The following is a 27646-nucleotide window of genomic DNA, read 5'->3' on the forward strand; positions in this document are numbered from 1 at the left end:
AAAGTCCTCCCCCCGCCCCCCCCCCCCCCCCCCTCCGCCTTAAGATAGCTAAGAGAATCAACTTATAGAGCTTAGCTTTTCCCAGGCATCTGACTTTTGGGAAGAGAGAGGGAAGGTCAGTGAAGTTTGCAAAATCACCCAGTTACTCTTCTAGAATGAAAAAATAAAGACATCCCATTTGATGACAATACAAGTCAAAATAAGCTCTAATACAAATGTATATGGAGAGGTTCTGAAGAATAAATTGGATATCCCAGGGGAGGGTCAGCTGCTTGTACTGTAAGGTTTCTTAAAAATAGTGGATGAGCTTGTATACTATAACGTTCCTCGTCATCATTTGTGGCATAAAGCAATTCCCAAGAAAGATTGGCCCACTGACCTCTAACAGCTTCAGCATTTAACTTCCCAACTTGGATCAATAATTCTTGAAGGGTAAGTACTCTCCCAGTGTAAACTCCCTTTAAAGTACAAATCGGGTGGGGGGAGAAAAAAAAAAGATTATATTTAGGCCTTTATATTTTACTTATAAACCTAGAAAAAAATTCCATCGTTCGAGGCAAACATAGAAAGTGGTGTATTAAAATGTACACATGAGTTGCTTGTCTTCAGAATTGAGTCACCTCTATTAGGTAATTCTATGGATAAGTGTGCGAGAAAAGATTCCCTGACAGCCATTTCACTCCATGAACAGAACAGCAAAATCTCACTACTTCTATTTCCTTCTCTATTCCTTCATCAGATCTGGCCTCACCAATGCATAAGTCATAAATACTAATCAGTGGAAATCACACAATAGGCTCTTTTTTTTTTAAAAAAAAAAGCTCCACTAAGATATAATTCACACTCCATACAATTTACTTATATAAAGTGTACAATTCAACCGTTTATTTAGTATATTCAGATATATAAAACTATCATCAGTCAATTTTAGACCATTTTCACGACCTCAAAAAGAAACCATATACTCTAGCTATTACCCTCCCATCCCTTCATTCCCCCAGTCCTAAGAACCATTACAGTACTTTCTAACTCCATAAATTTGCCTATTCTGGAAATTTCAAATGAATGGAGTCATATAATATGTAGTCTTTGTGACTGAAGTCTTTAACTTAACATGTTTTCAAGATTCATTCATGTTGAGCATATAACAGTATTTCATTCCTTTTTTATGATCAAATAATATTCCATTGCGTGGGTATACCACAATTTGTGTATTCATAAGTGATGAACAGCTGGGTTATTTCCACCTTTGGCAATTATGAGTAACACTGCTGCCAACATTCTTGTACAAGTTTTTATTTGTATCTATGTTTTCATTTCTCTTGGGGATACACCTAACAGTGAAAAACTAGGTCAGATGGTAATTCTATGTTTAATCATTTGAAAGCTGTCAGGTTTCTCAAAGTGGTTGCCCCATTTTACATTTCCACCAGCACTGTATTAGAGTTCCAATTTTTCCACATCCTTGACAACACTTATCTGATTTTTTTCATTTTAATCATCCTAGTATGTATGAAGTGATGTTCACTGTGGTTATTTGCATTTCCCTGATGACAAACCCATGAGCATGGACTATCTTTCCATTTATTTGTGTCTTCTTCAAATTATTTCATCAATGTCTTAAGAGTTTTCAGTGTACAAGTCTTTCAACTCCTTGATTAAATTTATTCTTAAGTATTTTATTCTTTGTGATGCAACTGTAAATGAGATGTTTTCTTAATTTCTCTTTATGACAGTTCACTAGTGTATAGAAATGAAGCAATTTTTATATATTAACTAGAGGCCCGTTGCAGGAAGATTCCTGCAATAGGGCTTGGCTCCCGCCTCTGCCGCCTCGGCTCCCTCCCGCCTCCCGCCTCCTGCCTCCGCCGCCTCTACTTTGCTCCCTTCTGCAGCACTTGGGTTCCTTCTACGTTGTCTTCAGTCTCCGCTCCTAGCTGGTATATGCAAATTGACCACCATCTTGGTTGGGTTAATTTGCATATAGTCGCTCTGACTGGCTGGTGGGCATAGCGAAGGTATGGTTAATTAGCATCTTTGTCTTTTATTAGTGTAGATTTTGTATACTGCAACTTTAATGAATTACTTTGGTGGAGTCCTTAGGGTTTTTTGCTTATAATATCATATCATCTACAGTTAGTACCAGTTTTACTTCTTTTCTGATTTTAATGACTTTTCTTTTTCTTACTTAATTGCTCTATCTAAGACGTCCAATACCATGTTGAGTAAGTGGCAAGAATAGGGATCTTTGTCTTGTTACTAATCTTAGATCAGCTTTTCACTATTGAGTATGGTATTAGCTATGGGCTTGTGATATAAAGCCTTAACTACACTGAGGTATGTTCCTTCTATACCCATTTTGTTGCGTACTTTGTTGACTTTTTTAACACATGGTTTTCTTTAGTCCTTTGAACATATTTATGTCTACTTTGAAATCTTTGTTAATCTGATATCTGGTTGATCTCATAGGCAATTTCTGTTGTCTTTTTTTTTTTTTTAACCTGGTATATGGATCAGACTTTCCTGTTTCTTTTCATGCCTCATAATTTTTGTTGAAAACTGGACATTTCAGATAACACTGTAGCAATTCTGAGTACTAATGCTCTCCTCCCCCTACTGCATGGCTTGCTATTATTATTTGCTTATTAGTTTAGTGAGGTTTTGGATAACTTTAGTGAAGTTAATCCCTACCTCCACGCCTACTGTGAAATCTTTGATGTTGCTCCTTGGGTAGTGCAGCCTTGTGAATGCCCAGTTCCCATGGGATAGCAGTGGTTTTGGCAGGGCTCTCTGTGTTAAGTGCTCACACCCAGCTGTTAAACACCACTGACTGCTCTACATTTTCAACAATAACTTGGGGCATATGTTGCTTCAGAGACTGATCCGATTAAATTTGGGCTCCTTTGAAAAAATAACTTTGGAGATGAATGTTTGAAATTTGTTCTGATCCCAGGAGGTCTCTTCTCTGCTGTTTCTTTCCAGGTTCTCCCTGTTAATCGACCCAGCCTACAGTTTAGCTTATGTTTTTAATGAACTTACCAACTATCTCTTAATTATTTTTCACTACAGTCTCCATAGTTTTTGAGAGAATCTTAGGCTTCAACGTGACTACACTGTTTTGCAAATAATGCTGGTTCCTTTTGTTGTTGTTATTGTTTTGTTAATCATTTGCTTCTCTCACTGGAAAAAATCTCTGAGCCAGAGCTCTGAATCTGAAGGTGAGACAATGATGTGCTCTGAGTAACACCTCTTCTGCAGGAGATAAGTACTTGATAGAGGGGCAGCAGTAATTTTAGGTCTTCTTTTCTTGCCTCTCCCAGTGTGGAACCTCCACCCTATGGGTACACAAGGGTGATCAGGGCCCTAGTATTCTCAGTAGCACCATGTCCAGGCTAAAGTCTCCATCCAATGAGGTAGGTTATCCAGAAAGGAGGTCTCACATCTTGACTACATATGCTTAGAACCCAGCCTCAAACAGGTAGCTGAGAATAAGATGAGAAATGTTGGAAGTCCTGCCTCTTTCAGAAAACGTTAGTTCTCCAACTGGTAGCTGAGGAAGAGGAGCTCTGTTCCTAGCCAAACACTGAATGAATGTTTCTGTCTTACTGAGCTGGGAGAAAATGAGCCTTGGCTCAAATACCACAGACTCTCACTGTACCTACTGCATTTTAGTTGATTTTTTTTTGAATAAATGTTTCTTCATTTGCTGTATACTTTTAGGACCATTTCCAAGACTTTAAGTGCTTGTTTTTAAAAATGACTTTCATCATTTTCATTGGGGAGCACATCTGCAGAGCTTCTTAGGTTCTAATGCCAACATGGAACCCATAATAAGCTCATAACATTGAATCTTTCATACTTGTTCACACTCAATGACATTTTAAATGCTATGAGAAAAGTACTAAATCTTTAAAAAATTATTCACTATTTGGAGTCTTTCGTAATTTTCACAAGTCAGTTATTCTTCAAATAAAGTATAACTGTCAGCAAAAGAAATACTTTGCCACTCATAAATTAATTTTTCTTCTAGGAGTCAAACCCAAAGTGATAATTTCTATACTTGAATTTAGCATAGAAATACAATCCTTTTAGTCAAGTATGCTATAGCAATGACATTTACTTGACTATTCTATGAGTCAGTTATTACACCATGAATACACAACATTTTTAATTGGCTCCTATTAAGTTTTTAAAAGTAAATAATCAGTCATTTTACAATTGGACTATGTTGACCATAAAGTCACGATTATAGATGCATTAAAGCTGTTATTAATACATAGAATGTCATCTCTCTATCACTTAGTTCAAATCCTTTATAATTGATTTCAGTTCTTTAAGGTAATATACAAAAAATTTAAAAACTAAGTTTTAACCTTACCATATTAGGATCATACCCCAGAGAAAACAAGTATGGTTTTTCTTGTAAAACTGCTTCCTTCCACTTTTCATCAGATACCAAACCAATGTACCAGTTGCTTTCATATTCTTCAAGGTAGTTAGTTAGCTCTTTAAAGTCTTCTATTGGACCTAAACTTGCTTTATCAATCATTAGTTTCAGAGTATACCTAAAAAATGGAGAAACAAAGAATTTTAGAAATTTTTACCAACTTTATAAATGAAATAGATTTTGTTCAATCAATATTTTTAAGATATTAAACTGAAATGATATAGTTGGTATTTCAGATCAAAAGAGAGAAATGATGAAGTTAAAGTGAAAAAATCCAAATGAAAAACAAGTTCCCCACACAAAGAAAACATAAGGAAGTATACATTGAAGTGTATTCCTGATAAAATCACAATACATAGTAAACAATTTTTTCATTCTTAGGAAAGTGATTATTTTTTAAAATTAGAAATGAAGATGTATCTTCTTCTAGGTTATTAAAAAAACTCAACATATTCTTGCCAATGTTACAATTTGTATGTAATCAAAATGAATTACCTGAAAGCTTTCAGTGTTAGCTGGAACAGTTCTGGCTTTTCAGTCATCCAATCAAGGGCAAGAGACCAAGGCAAAACACCATTGAAAACTCTCAATATATGACCAGGACTAGGATCCATATTGTCTCCACAAAATAAACTAAAATAACAAGTCATTACTGCATGAACATAAAAGTCTTTTAAAACTCTGTCCTTCGCAATTTCTTCCAGTACATTTCCTTCTGAAGGGAAACACTCCAACTGCCTTAAGACAAATTGGTACCAGTCTTCTGGAAACAATAAGCTCATCTCCCTCATTTTGGAACTCGGCACACAGTTAGACCTCCACTCCTCAGGTACGCTTAACAGGTGAGAATGAGAACAACTGAACTCCATGAGAGGAATATATGCTGTATCTTCTTGTGCTCCTTTGTCAATAGCAGGGTATCCCAATATGACTGCTTTGTAAAGACTATTTTCAGTAAATTTGCTTATAGAATGATCACCAACCACTTGTGATTCTACTGATCCTGGAAGAGGCAAATTTATACTTTGCAAAACTTTTAATTGATCTCTTTCTTCATTTTCTTTTTTGGTAGTTGGCTCATCACCCAAAACATCATCAGACCAGTCATCTAAAATTTCTGAATTTAAACTAACTGTGTCCTCTGGGGATTTGGTTTGTGGTGAAGTATTCAAACCAGGCAGGATTATTAGGGATGCTTTCCCTTTATTTTCAGTTTTTTGGACATTTTCCTGCATGCTGGACCTTCTGGAACAGTACTGAACAAGTATCCACACAAGTACTTTAACAAGGTCACCTTTAAATTCTCTTAAGTTATCACGAGAATCTATTATGCCAGAGAGGACATTCCTGGCATCAGAATAGATTTTCACAGGCAACACAGTACAGGGTGTTAAGACATTTCCAAAGTGTCTATTAATTGAACATATTTTTGCACATTCTTCTTGTACAAAGGCACCTTCAAAAACTTCATCAACTCTTCGAGCTTCAGCAGTATGACATGATGTCTCTTGCAATTCTAACCCCTAAAGAAGAAATTAAAAAGTACTCAAGTTTATGATCGCCTATTACATAGAGAAAAGCAATTAGGTAGGATTATTTTTCTTTGAAAGAGAAGGAAAAGGAATTGGATTGGTTTTTCAAAATAAAAATATTAAAAAATGTAAAAATTTTCTTAACCTCAAGAGATATACCTTAACTCCAACTTAATGGTCCTTAACATATCTGATGTTGGATACAGAAATAAAAAGTAATTCCATGATTTCAAAAGAAATTCTAGAAATTCCACTAGAAATTACCAAAATAATTTTATTCAATATGACTGTAATTTTAAAAGACTATCTGTAGTCAAGGTTGAATAACACTTATTCAAACCTTTAAAATAATTTTTGGAGGGAAAAAAATAAAATTTGAATTATACAATATGCACAATAGTTTTGTATCCTTCCCTCCTACTTTATGAGAGCATTATTCTATTGTGTGGATATGCCATAATTTATTTAACCATTCTCATATTCCATTTTTTTACTATAATAACATCATCATAATAATAATACAGATTTATGGATTTGGTTATTGTCTGTCTCCTTCCACTATAATGTAAACTTCATAAAGCAGCTCTCTTTTGGCAAAACTAACCAAGCTTGTATCCAAAAATATTAAAAAAGGAAGAAAAAAAAGACTGCCACCAGTGTGTCAGGGAGCACAAAAGGTCAATAAAAGGAATCACATTATTAGGTTTTATAAGCAACTCAAAAAAGGCATTTTGCTCTAAAAGGAAGGAAAAAAAACACCCAGGGTGTAGCAGGTAGAAGCATTGGGGTCAAAAAGTTTTTATTAAATTGAGAATGCTTATATGATGTAGGTGTGAAAAAAATATTAAAAAGTCATACTTTTGAGAGGCTCAATTAGACAGGGATAAAAAGAACAGGAGGGCTGGACGAAAAGGGGGAAGGTATGTTTTGTTACTATGCTCTATTACACAATTAGCACTAGTTTGCCTATCAATATGTACATATTGAAATATACTTTAAAAATCCCTATGTGTTTTCAGAGGTAACTAAAAGATACTCTTTCAAACTGAACTATTAAGTGTTTGATGCGTACATAACAGGTAAAATTTTACACATGCAAAATAAATATAGTACTACAGAGGTTTCAAATGCACACTGACCTTAATGTTAATACAGCAGTAAGTATAGCCACATTCTAGAATCATTATCCACATTAAACGATCCTGAAAGCGGCCCAAGTAGTGAGAACCAGGTAGGAGGAGACCTAAAACAAATTTGAAAAAAGAAAAGTCATTGCTCAAACTTGTTTTATTTTTCCACACGAATCTTTAAAATTGATAACACACTTTCAACTAATTCACAACTCCTTTGACCCTCTCTTTACATCAAAAATAGAAATAACTATTCATTGCATTAAATTGAGCTCTCAACAGTTGATAATACATAAAAAGTCAAGGATATAGTTTCCAGAAAACAATATATTAGAACTTGCTATATAAAATCCTAACTACATGTTAAATATATCAAGAAAAGTATTAAATACTGTATATAAAAGCCATCTTTACATTAATGATTTACAACATTGTGGACATTTTATAGACATGCATAAAAATGTTTTGTGGGGCCATGGCCAGGTAGCTCAGTTGGTTAGATACACCAAAGTTTATGGTTTAATCCCCAATCAGGGCACATACAAGAATCAACCAATGAATACATAGATTAGTAAAACAACAAATCGATGTTTCTCTCTCTCCCTTACCTTCTCTCTACAAAACCAATAAATTAAAAAAAGTTTTATGGTACTAAAATTTACATAAAACGCTACGTACTACACTGTACAAATACTTTTAAAACTTAGTTTTTCTCACAACATTATGTCTGAGATTTGCCTATATTTACTGCAAACAGCTCAATCATTCATTGTAACTGCACTGAGAAATCATTATATAAATAGCGCTGAATTTGAATATTCACTTCCCACTTAATAAACATTTTGGATGCTTCCAATTTTAATAATGCTGCAGAAATTATCTTTGTGCAAGTCTGCTTATACAAGGTGTTGTGCAGGAAAGTTAACAAACAGAACTAACTGATATGCTTGAAAGGCCTGCTTACAAATTTGCCTTGACTGGCATTTGGGAACTTGTATTTCAGTGCAAACAATACAGTTTATACCAAACACTGGCTTTCCTTCTGGGAGTCTGGAATTTTGGTATGCATTAGGCAGGGAGGGTGCCTCATGACCAGCTCCAGCAAAAACCCTACACATTGAATCTCAAGTAAGTTTCCCGGATAGTCAACATATCACCCATGTTGTCACAACGCATTGCTGGGGAATTAAGTACATTCTGTGTGACTACACTGGGAGGACACCTGCAAGTTTGCATCTAGTCCAGCCGTGGGCAAACTATGGCCCGCGGGCGGGGTCCGGCCCGTTTGAAATGAATAAAACTAAAAAAAAAAAAAGACCGTACCCTTTTATGTAATGATGTTTCCTTTGAATTTATATTAGTTCACACAAACACTCCATCCATGCTTTTGTTCCGGCCCTCCGGTCCAGTTTAAGAACCCATTGTGGCCCTCGAGTCAAAAAGTTTGCCCACCCCTGATCTAGTCTCTTATCCAAAGTGACTTTTCCCTTGGCTGATTACGCTATATATGCTTTAGCCATAAAATATCTTTTTCTTTTTTTAAAAAATTCTTTATTGTTGCAAGTATTACATATGTCTTTCTCCCCCATTGTCCTCTCCCAGTCCGCCCTCGTTCCCAGCCCAGGCCTTCACCCCCGTATTGTCTGTGTCCATTGGTTATGCTTATATGCATACAAGTTCTTTGGCTGGCCTCTTACTATGACTATGTGCTGAATCCCGTGAGCCCTCCTAGCAAATAATCAAATGTAGGAATGGTCTTAAACCAAAAAAACGTGCAAGTTTCTCTAGAATTGGAATCACTGGATCACTGACTCAAATTGGAATCACTAGGTGGTGGGAATGTACATTTTTACTACAGACTATAAGTTTATTCTTCAAGGTAGCTTACAAATTCACACATTTCCTTCCAGCAGGATTTGAGAGTTCCTGTTCCCCATACCCGTTGCCAATACTTGGTAATGTCAGACTTTTTATATTTTTGCCAATCAGATGTGTGTGAAATGTTACCTCATTTCCCCCCAGGAAATACTTTACAACACACTTCTTGGCTGAGTGTGACTGCTTTGATAATAAAGTACAATTTCTACTTTATTATTAAGGTATTTATCATTTCAGATGTGAGTTTAATCTTACAGGTATTTTTAAAAGTGGCACAGCACTGCCACTTAAAAGTGGCATAACATTGCATAATAAAAATTAATTGGGACTGGATAAAAGTATTAAAAGTATAGAATATTTCCTATAAAAGGAAAATGATTATTCACAAAAAATCTGTACTACAAAGGTAAAGTTTTTTCTAAATTATCTAACATCAGCATAAAGAAAAGCTCAACCCAAGTAAACATTACATTCATATTGTAATTTTAATTGCTAGTCTGCCTGGCATCAGTTTTCTAGGAAGTCATCGTTCATTTCTAAAACAAGTTTCAGGGGCCTATGATAGGAGGTTATACACTGTTGTCATCAGCTTATACCTTATCTAAAACCAACCTTTAGAGGCATTACATAGTTCTACAATAAAATTATAAAAGTAACTTAAAATTATAATTATCATAAAATTAATTCATTCTCATTAAAAATACTGCTAATTTACATAGCACTTCATTTTGGGAGGCAACCAATCATTGACCAAAACCTTTGTTATCTTACCCTGTAACTTTGTCAGACTGCTTAAGTTGCTATATAAGAACTAATAATATATGAGCAAACTCCCTTAAGCTCTTCAATATGATACTATGTGAAATAAAGGTAGTTTTCACTCTTTATGGGTTTAAAGCTACTGCATCTTCTTGCTATGAACTCATAAATACATAAAAATTTTGGGAGATAAAGTGTTTTCATGTTTCAATGATGAGGCTACAACCTGACTTTATTCAAGAAAAAGTTGTTTAGCCTGGCTGGTGTGTCTCAGTGGTTGAGCGTTAACCCAGGAACCAAGAGACTGTGGTTTGACTCCCAGTCAGGGCACATTCCTGGGTTGCAGGCTTGATCCCCAGAAGGGGTGTGCAGGAGGCAGCTGATCGATGATGTTCCTTTCTCATGGATGTTTCTCTCTATCCCTCTCCCTGCCCCTCTCTCTAAAAATCAATAAAAACATATAAAAGAGTTTTTTAAAAAATTGTCAGATCATCTTACTAAAATTTTCCCTTACTATTTTCATTTTATAACTTTACCTCAAAATAAGGAGCAGGAGATAACAACAAGAAGCAGGAGATATACATCTACTTCATATTAGTCTTTCTGCCTGTACATCAAAGTATTATAATTTGTGTAAGTACCTGGCTCAAAAGACTGTTTTTCTGTGTGTTCATGTTTTTGTACTTTAAATACATTAGTGAGTATTTAAGCACTAGCCATTTACTTACCTAAACTTCCAGCTACCATTGCAGACTGCAGTGCAGCGGTCAAACTTGGGATCATTTGGTAGTAGTACACTGTATCTGCACATACAGTGGCTGCAGTGCCCACCACTCCTGGCCAAGTCTGAACAGGTCGGGGAAACCCCACCAGGAACAAAGGAAGGGTGAAGAGGGGGAGTAAGGGAGAAGAGAGTAGTGTGGAAAAAACTATGAAAACCAACAAGAATGGACAGAAAACAATGTTGAGTATACATAAAGTGGTGGTTGATTGTCTACGATTTTTCTCTGTCCATGATGCTAAAAGTACAGCCACAGCAAACTGCAATTTAGAGATGAATTGAATCAGACGGTCACGCATGATACCAACCTGTAGAAGCATAAAAATAACTTTTTATTCTTAAATAATCTTTTATATTTCTTATTTCTTATTAAAAATGATTTTTACTTCTTATTCTTTCTCATTTCATGAAATCTAAAATCTATTAGAATAAGAATTTAGGGAGGTTTCAGGATATAAGATTAGTATTAAAAAATCAATTGTATTCTACATTGAAGCAGTAAATAAGCCAAAAATGAAGGAAACAATTCCATCTATAATATCATCATAAAGAATACAATACTGCCGAAACCAGTTTGGCTCAGTGGATAGAGCGTCGGCCTGCGGACTGAAAGGTCCCGGGTTTGATTCCGGTCAAGGGCATGTACCTGGGTTGCGGGCACATCCCCAGTGGGAGATGTGCAGGAGGCAGCTGACCGATGTTTCTCTCTCATCGATGTTTCTAACTCTCTATCTCTCTCCCTTCCTCTCTGTAAAAAATCAATAAAATATATTAAAAAAAAAAAGAATACAATACTTAGAAATAAATTTAACAAAAGCATACTTGTACTATATTGAAAATTATAAAATACTGTTGAAATAAACTAAAGACGACCTAAATAAATGTTAATATATCTCATGTTCACGGATGGGAAGAAGAAACATCATTGAAGAAAGAACAGTTTTTCCAATAAATTGTGCTAGACAATTGTACATCCATATACAAAAGAATAGATTTGAAATCCTACCTCACATTATATAAAAATTAACTCAAAGAGATCACAGACCCAAATGTATGAGCTAAAACTGTAAAACTCTTAGAAAAAAATATAGTAAATCTTTCTGATCTTGGAATGGGCAGTGTTTATTAGATATAAAACAAAAAATACAAGTGATAAAAGAAAAAACTGATAAACTGAACTTCACCAAAATTAAAAACTTTTTTTGCTTCAAAGGACATCAAGAAAGTGAAAGACAATCTACATAATGTGAGAAAACTTTTATCATATATCTGTCAAGGAACTTGTATCCAGAATATATAAAGAACTCTTACAACTCAACAATAAAAAGATAAATAATCCAAATAAAAGTGGGCAAAGTATTGGAATAGACATTTCTCCAAAAAACATGCATAAGTGGCCAATAAACATATGAAAAGATGCATCATTAGCATTCAGAGAGATACAAATCAGAATCACAAGATAGCAGTTCACACTATAATGACTATACTGAAAAGGTCAGATATTAACAAGTATTTGCGAGGATGTAGAGAAATTAGAATCCTCATGCACTGTTTGGTGGGAATGTTAAATGGTGCAGCCACTTTGGAAAAATATTTGGCCATATGTCCATATAAAAAACGTGTACACAAAAGTGCATAGTAGCATTATTCATAGTTAAAAGTAAAACAGAATACTACTAAGCAACAAAAAAGAATACTGATACATGCTACAATAAAGATGAACCTTGAAAACATATGTGAAAGAAGCAAGAGCAAAAGACTATATATTGTATATTTCCATTAATATAAAATGTCCAGAATAGGCAAATACATAGAAACAGAAAGTAGATTAATGGTTGCTGGGGCTGGATCAGGAGGTGGGTGTGAAGGAGACTACGAATGATAAATACAATGTGTATGAGGTTTCTTTCTGGATGTTGAAAATGTTCTAAAATTAGATTGTGGTGACAGATGAAAAATTCTGAATATACTAGAGGCCCGGTGCATGAATTCATGCACGAGTGGGGTCCTGCTGGCCTGCCCTGATCGGGGCCAATCGGGCCAGGCCAGCTGAGGGGAGGGGCTGCAGGCATTTGGTTGGCCAGCCCCGCCCCCTGGTGAAACTCCTGGTTGAACTCCCAGTTGAACTTCTGGTTGAAGGGACAATTTGCATATTGCTGGTAGTCTTTTATTATATGGGATACCACTAAACTGCATATTTTTAAAAATATATTTTTATTGATTTCAGAGAGGAAAGGAGAGGGAGAGAGATATAGAAACATCAATGATGAGAGAGAATCATTGATTGGCTGCCTCCTGCACACCTCACACTGGGGACTGAGCCCACAACCTAGGCATGTGCCCTGACCGAGAATCGAACCATCATCTCCTGGTTCATAGGTTGATGCTCAACCATTGAGCCATGCTGGCTGGGCTGAACTGCATATTTTAAGTGAATGACTTAATGGTATATGAAATACATCTCAATAAAGCTGTTAAAAAATACACTCACCAGTAAGAGTCTGATTCCTGTATTCAGGCTTCTGTTCCACCATGTGTCTATACTGGTCAACAAGTGCACTGTGGATACAATGACTATCTCCAGTAAAGCATTTTCTGTATTCTGCCATACCTGCAGTACACAAAAAATCCACTTGATTAGGGAGAATTTGATAACTTATGTAAACTATTAGAGTAAACAAAATCACGATTAAATTTAGAAATAGGAAAGTATTATTATGTGCATACTAGGATTACCATTCTAAAAGCTCTTGTGAATCCAATGGAGACAGGCAGAGAGTGGAGCCCTTGTAAGGAACTGTCCAATGAAAGAAATGCTATCATAGCAAAAGGTGACACTAAGACAAACAAAAGACAAATTTAATTAAGGCAATGTAACCCCTTCTACCATATTTTATTTTGGCCAATATGAGGCTTTATAAATGCCCATTTAAGCTGTTAACTAAAAAAAAAAGACCACACCAAACAAATGAACCAAAACATAAAATAAACACTTATATGAAGTATATATTACAAAAATTCCATATTTCTGTACACTTTGTAGATATAACACAAAGTTAGTAAATTTTTACCTTCCTACCTAGATTTAGCAAAATCCGTCTGACAACACCAATCTTCATGAGCCTTGCTTGCTTTTTTAAGAATAATGTCACAGTCTGCACATCCTTTGGATAGAAAGGGTTTCGGAAAATTCCAAAGATATAGACACTTTGAATTTCTCTAAGTATCCATAGTACTATAAGTAATATAATCAAAACATAGCCAACAATAGCCTGGGAGCTGGTTTTGGAAATCTGTGAACAACAAGCAAAGTGATGCAGCAAAATACTTTCTAAGAGAGCCAAGACTAATATAATGACGTAGAAGAGGCATTCCTTCCAAGAAAACTGTTTTTCTGAACCAAGGGGTAAAGTCTTAGATTTGATTCCAACTCTGTGTCCAATTACACTGTGTTTGAAGACAAAACCCATCTCACTTAGGTTAAGACTCAGTAAGAACCCAAGTCCAGTCATGAAAAGAACCACTCCAACAGTGCTGGGAATGAAATACGATGTTACAGCTGTTCCAGCAGAAATGATGAACATTATTAATAATCTGCAGAGAAAAAAAAAAGGATTTGTTTGAAAAGAAATAATGTCCTTTAAGAATAAGTTACATATAACTTTAGTATTTAAAATAATTACCGTAGATGGGTTGACATAGATGAGCCGCCAAGGCCAAACGCTAAAACCTGTTCCATTGACCATAAGAAAAGCGCATCGGGTGGGGGCAGAATCCCTAGTGCCCACAGAAAGGGTAAAAATATAAACAAGATGTGTAAAATCTGATTCATTTGTTCTAGAGCTGGTATATTTACCATAAACCTATAGGGAAAAGAAAATATTTAAATCATACAAAAATTATATATAGCAGAGAATCTTTTCAGGAAAAACAAAACATACACTCCTCCCCTCCCACACCATATATACCACCCTCCCCAACCAAAGAACACTTACAGAAAGGTCCTAGTCCCAATTTACAAAATATCAACACATATAAGTTGTGATCATTGTCCTTCCCTTATATCAGGAACTACCCTCTCTCCTCAGCAGTGTACAAATTAGCACTTAGAAAATATGTGGATTCAAATGTGGAAAGAAAATGTAATTAAAAGTAATCTATATATAAGTAATCTATATATATAAAAGCCTAAGTGACCGAACGACCAAATGACCGGTCAGTTGCTATGACGCGCACTGATCACCAGGGGGGCAAACCCTCAAAGCAGGAGCTGCCCTGTGGTAATCAGTGCACTCCCACAGCCAACCTCCAGTAGCCAGCCAACCTCCCACAGTCCCTCCCCTCAGCCAGCCAGCCCCAATTGCCCCAATCGGCCCTGACCCCCGAATTCATGCACTGGGCCTCTAGTTTACTGAATAACATTGAATTTAGGAATCTGTAAAACTGCACTGAGCCCAGGGCAAAAACATTTCTCCCTTAAATGTCTAAACTACATTGGCTACATTCTACCAATGATTTTTTAGAGTATAAAATTTTTGAGTTTAAAATTGTAAGTAACTCTGGGAAAGCCAAAGCCTTCCTGCTGTTCACACATCAGTAGCTGGCAGAGAAGAAGCTGTTCTCTTTCTTCAACTCTCTCGTACTATCTTGCTCCCAGGCCCCAGAATTTGAAGTTAGTATAGTTAATAGCAGAAGCCAGCAACATTAGGTTATGAATGTGTCTCTGTGGGTTAGCCTGGAAACTTAACTTGTTTCTATTTTGTATATACAGTGGTATGAATTTGAGAACACAAACTGGTACTATACAATCTCATAAATCAGAGATGGCTTTTCTCCTAAGTGGAGAAACTGGTTCTTGATACAGCACTGACCAGTTAAATACAACATCATTAAATGAATTCAAATAATGTAATACAAACTTTAAAGCACACAAGAATAAAATTATCTATGTTACTAATTTTTTGAAATGAGGCTAAACAATCACCTTGTCTGGAAAGCAACAATGGCATAGTACTTATGGAGTTCCAGAGATAACTCAAAAGAGATGAATCTCAAAACTTATAATTGTACTTTATACCTGAGCTACTAGAAATCAAGAAAAAAGGCAACTTCTGTAATAGTCAACACTTAAATGTAGGTTAACAGTCCAGAAGCAAATATATAAAAACTACAGATATAATAACAGCATAATGTGTTTGGTCACACACATAGCAGGACTATGCTAGCTAATGCACTCTGCATCATAATGTATGTCCTTCACATTTTTATAAGCAGAGAATTAATGAACACAAGGTTAACAATGTGATGCTAAATTAGAGGACAATGCTTTGTGTAGTATAGTTTAAAATAAAATTAATCTCATCCTGAGAAGATAACACTGAAATAACAAAAAAGAAAATCGAACCATACACAATAAGCCACAGGAAGGTCAAGGAAAACATGCAGGTATATAGAGGGTTTTTGTTGCTGTGGTTTTTTGTTGTTGTTGTTGTTGTTGTTGTTAAGATAACACTTCTCCTTAGATTCATAGAGAGCAAGCTGACAGCTCTCTGGGGTGAGGGGTAGGGTTAGGCAGGGGGCATGGAGAGATTGAGCAAAAAAGAAAAAAAGAGAGAAAGAACTCATGTACTCACAGATAACAGTATGGTGATTGTGGGGGAGAGGGGAAAGGGATGTAGGTGGAAGAGGGGATGGGGGATAAAAGGTGATGGAAAAATATATGTATTTTTAAATTACATCTTTAAAAAAAGATAACACTTCTCTTGCTAACATAGTCAAGGATAAGATAACATGTAAAATAATGTATACTCAAGAATAGTTTATCCAAATTACATTTACTCCCCAAATATTTTTGTTTTGAAAATAAATATAAGCAATGGCACAGAAAAGTATTTATATGCAAGATCATAAATAAATAGAAGCATATGTAATTGAGGTAACTAAACACTGTGATTATATTCTTGTGTATATGACTCAGCCCAAATAGGTTAATTCTTTTATATAAAAATGTTTAAATTCTAATGTTTCTGATAATTACCTCCCCAAAACCCTCATCTCCAAATACTATCACATGGGGTGTTAGGGCTTTGAACATGTGGATTTGGAGGGAACACAAACATTCAGTCCATAACATGACTATTCATTTCTACCTGGACACTAAAAGAGAAAGCTATAATCTATAGCAACAAAGAAAGAAAAGTAAGATTTAGAAAAAGGCAAGCAAAATGGGTTTAGAAAAGGCAAGCAAAAAGTGGTTATCAAACAATTTTGTAAACAATTTTGTTAAACATTCTTTTGATTTTTCTTCTGTATCCAACTGATTTTTAAAAATATTTTTCTTCAATATAGTTACTATAACAAAATTCGATGTTATCTATACATCAGAAATTCAATCTGTACATAATATTTATGTATATAAATTTTAAAGTCTTCATTTTCTCCTCACAGTAAAGTTCTCTCTCTTTTCCCAGGTTTTAGCCAGCTATCATATGGATTCATAGCTCCTTCTTTAAAGTGAAACACAGGACTGAAATTTTGTTGATTTATCTTATAAAGGATTTTCTTTTTACTCTTCAATCAGATTTACTTACTGTTTTAGTATGTATGTTTAACAGAAATTTTTCCTAGAGATTAATCATCAAAGCTATCACCCAATGGTTTATCTTGATGACTTCCACTTCAAAGATACATTTTTTAATACTATGGAGAGTGCTCCTATTATGTCTGCTTTAAAATAAAGCGAGTTATAAAATATTTGATAGCTTATTACCTGTATGCAAGATCTATAGAAACAAAGAAAAAAATATAAAGAGGTCTCATAAGAGGAATGATTTCATAAGTATCCTGGGTTTGAAAAGTTGCAGTCTCTACGGCTGTGTTTACAATTAATGAATATTCTCCTGTACATAATGTTATCCATCCAAAGAAAAACAGCAGAACAGTGCCTCCTGCACTGCCATACAGCAAGGTTATCCTATTTGGGAGCAGATACCACGTTCCAAGACCACACAATAACCCAGCAAGAACAGAATGAAGAACCATATTGGCTGTATATTTCTTCCCAGGAATTAGAAATTTGATAGTCTCAGCACCAGTACAACTTGTAAATTCATGCTCATCTTCCTCTGCTAAGGTATCTGTGCTTAGCATTCTTTCTACCGTTGATGATTTGTTTCTGGCATATAAACTTGTGAACTGGATGACAAATGCGGTGAAAAGCATTAGTCCACCTGAGAGTGCTGCTGTGTAATAGTCTTCTAGGATGCCTAATTGGTACAAAAGTGTTCCTATCCCACCCAAAACCCATGGCATCAGAAAAAGGACAATTTGATTAATATATACGTAAGGAGGTGCACAATAGCCTAATCTGAGCCGAGGGCCTCCAAGAACAGTCTGTGGAAAGCGCTTCAGAAGGAAGTCCTTTTTGTAATCATTCAGCAGAGGCACATCAGGACTCATCCTTCTCACTCAGGAGTACCCTGAAAGTCACATCACTTTCTGTAACACAGCAGTCTCTAAAAAAAAAAAGAAAGAAAGAAAGAAAAAAGTCACTTTTTGGAAATGTCATACTTAAAACATGTAGGGGAAATCCCACATTTCTATTTTCTCTCCTCAATTCCTTCAAGGGCAGGATTTACAACCTCATTTCTCTACCCCATCCCCATTGCCTGACACATACTTGGTACTAAATAAATAATGGCTAAGTTGTTTTTCATTTGAAAAAAAAAAAGACCACCGCATTATTATTAATTTATCTAGAACATAATATCTGGAATTAAATCTTACATTAACTCACAATTTGAGATTTCTGAGACCAAAGGAAAGTTAAAGAAGTAAGTACTTTCAACTCAAATCTGGTTTAACTGATCATTTCCCTGAGAGCTTTTGTTGTTTGATTAACTTTTCCATCTATTACAAGGGCCAGCAAATTTTTTCTGTAAAGGGTCAAAGAATGAACATTTTAGGTTTTGTGGACCATATGGTCTTTGTTATAATGACTCAACCCTGCTGTTGTTGCAGAAAAGCAGCCACAGACTTTACATACGGAAATGGATATGATTGATTGTGTTCCAATAAAACTTTACATTATTTACCCAAACTGGTTGTGGGCCAGATGTGGCCTGTGGGTCACAGTTTACCAACTTCTGCCCTAAAATAAGGATATTCTCTATAATTACCTTGAATTAAAATAGAAATAGAAATGGAAAACAGAAATACTGTTAGTCATACCACTTAACAATTATAGTAAATTTAGGATTTTCCGATAATTTAAAAAGTTAAATCCTGCTAAAATAGTAGCATTCTGATAAAAAGCCACTGGCTGTTCAACATGTAGTAGGAAGAACAATGATTTCATCATTCAACTCAAAAGACTTCAGGTATCAGAATAATGTGTATTATTAGCTATATTATCACAGGATTAAAATTTTAGTCTCTCTTTCTGTTGTCAGTTTTCAAAAATCTACTTGCTCTAGGAAAGCATTTGAAATAATAACAAGACATATACATGCTTTAGTCTAGATCAGTGATTTTCCACTGGTGTCCTGCAAGAATTTTTAAAACTATGAAGTCAGGGGCACTAACTCCCTTCTCCCTTAGACTATCAAATAAAAAAAAAATGACAACAGCTAACACAATAGCTGTCTGGTGTGAATTCCCTCTCTTGAACCATAAACATATAGGTCATATATTAGAGCTGCATCTTATTGGTCACATCGCATAATGAGGTTGCATCTGATTGGTTAAGTCTTGGTACCAAAAATTCTTATTTACAAGTATAGATACCTGATGTTTTAAAAAGTCACTTTGGAGCAAAAAGGATAAGCAATTACTATAATTTTTTATAAATCAATCAACATTAAACATTTTTTTTGGTCAGATTGGCAAAAGTATTTTTTAGTGTGCAGCAGAATTTTAGTAATTATTTTATGTGTGTCATGAGATGAAAAAGGTTGAAAATCGCTGCTCTAGATTATTTTAATTTAAGGGTCACAAAAACTATGTATCAAACAATGTGGTCTCTCTTATTTTCAAGTTTTCCTTTTCCTGGGATATATTCAGTAGCTTATCCAGAAAAACAGTTGCCTAACACAGGGCTAGCTAACAAAGGATTACCTCAGGGATCATATGTTGTACTAGAAAAGAATTATGTTTAAAGCCATCTTCACAATGATAGACATATATACCAATGGAACAGAATAGAAAGCCCAGAAATAAACTCTTACATATGGTCAAAGATTTGACAAAGATGCAAGACCATCCAATGAGGAATGGACAGTCTTTTGCAACAGATGGTGCTGGGAAACAGGATATCCAGATGCAAAAGAATGAAGTCAGACCCTTACCAAACACCATATACAAAAACTACCTCACATGCCCTAACCGGTTTGGCTCAGTGGATAGAGCGTCGGCCTGCAGACTCAAGGGTTCTGGGTTTGATTCCGGTCAAGGGCATGTACCTTGGTTGCAGGCACATCCCCAGTGGGGGGTGTTCAGGAGGCAGCTGATGGATGTTTCTCTCTCATCGATGTTTCTAATTCTCTATCCCTCTCCCTTCCTTTCTGTAAAAAAAACTACCTCACATGGATCAATGACCTAAATGTAAGAGCTAAAATAATAAAACTCTTAGAAGAATATACAGGAGAAAAGCTTCCAACACTGGATTTGGAAATGATTTCTTGGAAAGCATAAGTAACAACAAAAAATAGACAAACTGGACTGAATAAAAATTTTAGAAGTATATGCATCAAAAGATACTATCAACTGAGTCAAAAGGCAACCCACAGAATGAGAAAAAATATTTGCAAAGCATTTACCTTATAAGGGATTAATATGCAGAATATATAGAGAACTCCAAAAACCCAACAATAAAAGAACAAACAACTCAATTCAAAAAATGGCAAAGGACTTGAATAGGCACTTCTCCAAAGAAGACATACAAATTCCAGTAACCAAATGAAAAGATGCTCAACATCACTAGTCATTAGGGAAATGCAAATCAAAACTACAATGAGATATTACTTCACACCCATTAGTATGGCTACTATAAAAACAACAACAAAAAATGACAAATATTGACGAGAATCTGGAAAAACTAGAACCTTTGTGCACTGCTGCTGGGAATGTAAAATGGTACAACTTCTATGAAAAACAGTATGGTAATTCCTCAAAAATTAAAAATCGAATTACCATAAAACCTAGGAATTCCACTTCTGGATATATGCCCCAAAGAATTAAAAGCAGGGTCTCAAAGAGATATTATATACTCATGTCCATAGCAGCATTATTTACAATAACTAAAATGTGGAATCAATTCAATGTCCATCAAAGGATTAATGGGTAAGCAAAATGTGGTATATACTTATAGGAGAATATTACTCAGTCTTAAAAAGGAAGGAAATCTTGTAATATGCTACAACACAGATGAACCTTAAAGACCTTATGCTAAGTAAAATAAGTCACATTTCAAATACTGTATGACTCTACTTAAATGAGGTACTTAGAATAATCAAAATCATAGATTGAAAGTAGAATGATGACTATCATGGGCTGGGGGGACAGGAGAATGGGGAGTGTTTTTTAATGGGTATAGAGTTTTACAAGATGAAAGGAATCATGGGAAAGAATGGTGCACGACAATGTAATAATCTTGATATTACTGAACTATACACTGAAAAATGGTTAAGATGATAAAATTTGTTATATGTTTTTACAACACATAAAAGTATTTAAAGCCATCTTAAAATAGCCTTTCTTCCTGTCAGTTTAAAAGTTTTTCTGCAAGCCACTTCTACTCAATCAAAATCAGCCCTGGAGAGAGCCTTTGGGCATCACAAAAGGTTTTGGGGTCACTATTAAGAATTACTGCTTTACAACCCCTCTTGTTATACTGTTAGGAAATTCTTTAAACTATAAACACTTATCCTATAGTAGAGGCCCAGTGCACGAATTCGTGCATGGGTGAAGTTTGGCTGGCCCACCCTGATGATGGCTGATTGGGGGCGGGGCTGCTGTGGGGGAGGGGCTTCAGGTGGTTGGGGGCCAATTGGGGCTCAGATCAGGCCAGTTGGCTGCCCTAGTGTGCGTCATAGTGACTGATTGTTCGGTCGTTCCACCATTCGGTTGCTGGGCTTTTATATATCTACTAGAGGCCTGTTGTATAAAATTTGTGCATGGGGTGGTGAGTCCCTCAGCCCGGCCTGCACCCTCTCACAATCCGGGACTCCTTGGGGGATGTCCGATTGACGGTTTAGGTACGATCCTCCTGTGGGATTGGGCATAAACCAGCAGTCAGACATACCTCTGACAATCTGGGACCGCTGGCTCCTAACCGCTTGCCTGCCTGCCTGATTGCCCTAACCACTCTGCCTGCCTGCCTGATCACCCCAACCACTCTGCCTGCCTGCCTGATTGCCCTAACCGCTTGCCTGCCTGCCTGATCACCCCTAACCGCTCGCCTGCCTGCCTGATCGCCCCTAACTGCTTGCCTGCATGCCTGATCACCCCTAACCCCTCTGCCTGCCTGACTGCCCGTAACCACTCGCCTGCCTGCCTGATCGCCCCTAACTGCCTCTGCCTCGGCCCCCACCGCAGCAGCTTCGTCTAGATGAACGTCCAGAAGGTTGTTTGACTGTCTGGTCTAATTAGCATATTACGCTTTTATTATTATAGATAGATCTATATATATAAAGGCCAAGAGACCCAACAGTGGAATGACCGGAATGACCGGTGGCTATGACGTGCACTGCGGCGGCCAACCAGCCCTATCAGGGGTGGGGCTGGCCAGCCAATTACCCTTGGCCCCTCTCCCCTGCTGGCCCTGCCCCCGATCGGCCCCCCCACCCTGATGCAGTCAGGTGTTCAGGAGAGATGCCCAGCACAACCACCATCTTCCTGCATTGTCTCTCTACTGCTTACAACCAAAGAGGGCAGCCACATCACATCACGGCCTCTCTTTAGAGCAGGGGTGGGCAAACTATTTGACTCGAGGGCCACAATGGGTTCTTAAACTGGACCGGAGGGCCGGAACAAAAGCATGGATGGAGTGTTTGTGTGAACTAATATAAATTCAAAGTAAACATCATTACATAAAAGGGTACGGTCTTTTTTTTTTTTTTAGTTTTATTCATTTCAAACGGGCCGGATTCGGCCCACGGGCCGTAGTTTGCCCACGGCTGCTTTAGAGGGTTTGTCAGCAGGGAACTAAACCGCATTACCTGTCTAGGGAGAGACTTAGAAACGGAAGCACCCCTGACACTAAAGCACCTTTGAAGCTTCAACTCATCTGAAAGCCAACAGCAAATGTGTATACACCTTGTAAAGATCTTTGACACTAATAACTCCTCCCGGCCGGCTCCCACTCATTGCCCCCCAACCCTAATCGGGGGTGGGGCCAGCCGGCCAACTGCCCATGGCACTTCCCCCCAGCCAGCCCGTACCAATCGGCCCCCCCACCCTGAATGGGGTGGGCCAGCCTGACCCCACCCATGCACGATTTTGTGCACCAGGCCTCTAGTATCTCTATATATAAAAGCCAGCAACCAGAACGCTGTAATGACCGGTCGCTATGATGCCCATTGCAGCCAGCGAACCGGCCTGAACAAGGGGTGGGGCTGGCCGGCCAACCTCCCGCCGTCTCCTCCTCCTAACAGGCCCGGCCCCAATCCACCCCAATAGGGGCCAGGCCAGTTTGACCCCACCTGTACATGAATTCGTGCACTAGGCCTCTAGTAGATAATAAAAGGCTAATCTGCAAATAGACCGAAAGGCGGAACAACCGAACAACCGGTTGCTATGACGTGCACTGACCACCAGGGGGCGTACGCGTAACATGGCAGGCATTGGCCACAGCAGGATGGTGGAGCAGGTGAGTGGGGGGGCTAGACTTAGGTGGGGCGCCGGTCGCTGTCATAGGGGCGAACCTCTGGTGGTTACTGAAAATTCTTTGCTCAAGCGCGCTGCGGTCCTGCCTGGCACTTGCACCTGCTGCCAGCACCGGCCCTGCTCACACCCACTGCCGGCGCCTGGTGCTGGCACCGATTGCTCAGTGCCGTCAGAGGGTGTAAGCAGCGGCTGCCAGCCCCGATCACCCCTCAGGGCTTCTCTACCTCCCCCTGCTTCTGAGGGGAGATTGGGGCCAGTAGCTGCCGCTTATACCCACTGCCAGCGCCAGCCCCGCTGCACCCACTGCCAGCGCCAGAGCCGCCACTCACACCCACTACCAGCGCCGGCCCCGCTTGCACCTGCAGGCAGTGCTGAGCCACTGCTTGCACCCACTGCTGGTACCCGGCACCGTTCCCAATTGCTTGGCGCCATCATCAGGTACGAGTGGCAGCTGCCGGCCCTGATCGCCCCTGAAGGCTTCTCCACCTTCCCCTGTTCCAGAGGGGCGATCAGGACAGCAGCTGTTGCTCCCACCTGCTGACTGCGCCGGCCCTGCTCGCACCCACTGCTGGCACCAGCCCCAATTGCTCCATGCTGTCAGCAGGTTCAAGCGGGGCTGGCGCCGTCAGCGTGTGGGAGCGGCGGAGGCAGGAGGGGCTGCTGGCAGACAGGGGACCGGGGGCCGCGGCAGAAGGGGCCGGGCAGGGGCACGGAGGATGGGCCTAAAGCAGCCTTGGGGCCCACAGTTCCTTTCAATGTGCACGAATTCGTGCACTGGGCACCTAGTTGTCTTATATCTTCAAGCCATTAGTCTTCATTCTGCACAGAACAAGTCATAGCTTTTACTCACATGGCAGCCCTGCAAGTACTCACAAAACAGCAGAACTTATGTGGTTGATGGTTCAATCTCAGGGAATGAGAAGATTGCCTCCCTACTCTCTGAATGAGTTAACGTCATCTCCTGTACTGATGTCAGGCTTAGTATTCTGTACACTGAGTGTACTGTATTATGATATGATTGTTCTATAGAAGCCATAGGGTAAGTAAAGGCACACTCTTGTAAGCAGGGGTAAACATTCTGATTTCAATTATCTATGAAAAATGACATCAGATAGGAAAATAAACTTGGATGGCTGGCCTGGGCTTTTTTAAGAGTCTGGATGTGCCTGAAATTCCCCAGGAAATTAGGAAAAGTTGTCCTGTCTTGCTCCATGGAGGCAAGCCGGGAACAAGGTGAGATGGCTTGCTGGAAAGGAAGCCAAAAACTGAGGATACTTATCAACCAGATTACTTAGCTGCATGCACGTTGCTACTCATGTTCGTTTAACTTTGATAGGATACCCTGTGATTATATTCCAAGCAGGGAAATATTCCGAAGACCTATTGTTAATGTGAAAACATGGAAAGATTCCCATGAGATATTGCAAAGTAAAACAAACACACGAAGACCCATTTGCATTTTAAAACAAGAGTACATACATTTGCATGTTTAATGGCTGTACAATTTGTACAGGTGTAAAAAGTTTCAGAATGCACACACACTATGCTGTGTTTGTGCGTGTATTTTATGTATTACATTTTCACACTTCTTAAGTTTACCAAACATTCTCCAGAACTCTCAACCCCATGCCCAGCAAATACATTCTGTGCTTTTCATCATGGGTGCCTCTGCTCAAAGCCTCTCCTTTGCCTATGATACCCTCTACTCCCTTCCCTAATTAGTAATCTTAGTCAACTTTCAAGATTCAGCCTATTCCTTTCCAAAAATTTTGCAGAGTATGTAGGCCAAACTGTACCTCTTCTCTCTGTATATTAAAAGCACTGCTTGTTTATACTACTCATCTTGTAACATGTATCAACATAAGGCATTTCTTGTACTGTTCACTCTTCACATGTTACCTTTTCATCTCTTTTTTTTCCCTCTATTAAGTTATTTGTGAGGGGCTAAATCTTGAGATACTTTTGATTCTCCCTAATATTTAGTAAAACACCTTGGCATGGAAAGGCATGTAATACATTAATGGCATAGCTTAAATATGCTGATTAAAGTAGAAAAACATTAAATATTGCTGTTTAAAAGGGAAGTTGGGAGGATATCCTATAATATACAGGATGGTCTTTGCCCTAACTGCAGGAATGAGTTAACCAAAAACAAAACACCTAATATACAGCCGAGTAAGAAAGAAATAAGGCAGATAATGAATTCAAAAGCCTGATAACTTCTGATGAAGTAGACTTCATAGAAGTAACCGCTGGTCCTTGACAGAGAGTTGTGGAGAGAGGCAGTAGATCAGTGGGTAAAGAGATATTCATGGTCAGGGGGCCAGAAGTTGACCAATTTGGGGCAAAAGTGGTTTAGTTGGAGATAAGAAGAGAAAAAGTCCATTACCATCTAAGGAGAATAATTTGTAAGCGTTAGTGGGGTAACAAGGCCATCCGCAAATCAAGACTTAAAAGGCCATTTTCCATTTCACAAGTGTCTCTTATGCTGTTGTCACCAGGCTAAAATATAGTCTTTCAAAAGAAAATTAAAATCACACCAGATTGCTCTCTCTAGCGACTAAGTTCATCTTACGTCTTAAGAAAGTTCAATAGTGGCACCTGTAGGCTTTATAACGAAGAACGAGAAACCTGTCGCAACTTAAAACTGCAAGAACAACGTGGCTGTGCGCTGGCTTGGAAACTGAGGCGACAAAGAAGTCTCCAGGGTGTTGGGATCGAACGTACCTCGAGTCACCCGAGGGAAGAGGCGATGCAAAGGCATCCAGAGGGCTGCATTTCTGCAGGTGAACAGACTGGGCGCTCCCGCCGGGAGAACGTCTGCGACCCCGACGGGGAGACAGATAAGCTGCGGGGACCTGACAGCCAGCTCCTCTCGGTCGCGCCGCAGCCCGCTCCGCGTTTCCATGGTTAACGTCAACTCCCGCTGGCGCCACCCGGCGCGGAAGTGAGCGCGCGCGCGCGCGGGGCGGGGCGGGCGCTCGGTTCGCCACGCCCCCAGGCCGGCACTCGCTCGGAGGGCTCCCTTCCGGCCGGCTAGCCGAGGTGGAGCGGGGCAGTAAGCGCGTTTTGTTCGCTTCCGACTTGAGCCAAAGCTCGCTTGGCCCGGGGTCGGGGTAGTCGCCCGCGATCCGGCCTTGCTGTGGACCCAGACGGGGTAAAGCGGCGAGGGGGACGCTAAGCCAGCCCTGAACTTTCACCCGGACCAAGAGCGAATTGCTACGCAAGAGCGTCGTTGCCCTGGTGACGAACGTTCCTTCGCGGGGTCGTACTCTCGCGCGGATAGAGACGCGGCCGCCATTTTGCCAGCGTCCCGTCACTCGTGGTCTGACATCCACCTGTGGAGTGGACTGCGGCTCCCGCGGCTCAGGGTTCTGCGACTTCTGTTAATCACATCCGCACTTTGGCCGTCACCACCCAACACGCCGACGGTAATAAACGGCTTCTAAGTGATACTTCATCCATCCTATTTGGCTGATGTTCACTGCACACAGTGCTCGCTGTCGGCCCTTGATTGCATTTCCCCCTCCGTGGATTTGACGGCATATTTAAATGCCAGGAACCAAAACGCCCATCCTTGAAACACGTTACTGAGGTATCTATCTGTTTTTTAATAAAATAAGGTCAAGGCCCCGTGTTCCAACCGGAAAAAAGAATTGTGGTGGGCACTTACTACTTAGCGTTAATTTCAGATCCGGGGATCATTGACAGGGGGCCCTCAGGTCCCTAGTTGCTCTGGTGTAAGACTTACCCTTGCGCCCTGTGCCTCTGCCTCCATTTCCCATGTTCCAGTTTCTTTCCCATGTTCTGCACACCTTACAGATTGCCGGTGGAAAGTCTGCAAGGCAGCCCCGGAGAACTCGAAATTAGTGATTCGGCCGCCCCGTCAAGGGAACTTTAGGGCCAGTTCGTGGGTCTCAGTTTACCCGCGTGTCCGCCTTGTGACGGTACCGGACGTATCAGTTCTGCAGAGCTGGGCTTCTGAGTGGCCTTACGACTGCCTCATTTGGATCTCCTAGTCTCAAAATTCTATACACGACCTATTTTTATTTTTTTCTGGCTTTACTGGAAATGATGGCTTAGTTCTCAAGCATTTAGGTTTTTAGGCCATAAAGGGGAAAATCATGTGTGTGTGTGTTAAAAGAAATCCAAGGCATGTTTTTAAAAAAGGATGCGACTAACCAGGCGGAAAGTGTAGCTTATTGGAGGCATGTGGAAGAAAACTGGGCAGCATCAG

General features: G+C 39.0%; 1 protein-coding gene across 1 annotated transcript; it reads right to left on the reverse strand.

The window, feature by feature from the left end:
* Positions 1-57: 57 nt before the first annotated feature.
* On the reverse strand, positions 58-26364 carry PCNX4 (pecanex 4). The gene is made up of 11 exons (XM_070418909.1): positions 26137-26364; positions 17297-18039; positions 14211-14390; positions 13607-14121; positions 13264-13364; positions 13019-13138; positions 10475-10835; positions 7119-7222; positions 4943-5970; positions 4379-4565; positions 58-458 (listed from the first exon to the last, which is right to left on the reverse strand). The coding sequence occupies exons 2-11, from the start codon at positions 17983-17985 to the stop codon at positions 207-209; spliced, it is 3537 nt and encodes a 1178-aa protein (XP_070275010.1). The 5' UTR covers positions 17986-18039; positions 26137-26364; the 3' UTR covers positions 58-206.
* Positions 26365-27646: the final 1282 nt, after the last annotated feature.

The sequence above is a fragment of the Myotis yumanensis genome, unplaced genomic scaffold (genome assembly GCF_028538775.1).
Source record: "Myotis yumanensis isolate MYYU_CA2020_CCGP unplaced genomic scaffold, mMyoYum1.0.hap1 SCAF_1, whole genome shotgun sequence".
Taxonomy (NCBI): Eukaryota; Metazoa; Chordata; class Mammalia; order Chiroptera; family Vespertilionidae; genus Myotis; species Myotis yumanensis.

What these genes read in the sequence shown, in the direction of transcription:
- PCNX4 (XM_070418909.1), bottom strand. Translation starts at nt 17,985, where the DNA reads ATGAGTCCTGATGTGCCTCTGCTGAATGATTACAAAAAGGACTTCCTT. An exon ending in TCACAAGAGCTTTTAGAATG is followed by an intron (nt 13,139 to 13,263) that starts GTAATCCTAGTA and finishes TGTGTACTGCAG; the next exon opens with GTATGGCAGAATACAGAAAA. An exon ending in CAGGAATCAGACTCTTACTG is followed by an intron (nt 10,836 to 13,018) that starts GTGAGTGTATTT and finishes ATGCTTCTACAG; the next exon opens with GTTGGTATCATGCGTGACCG.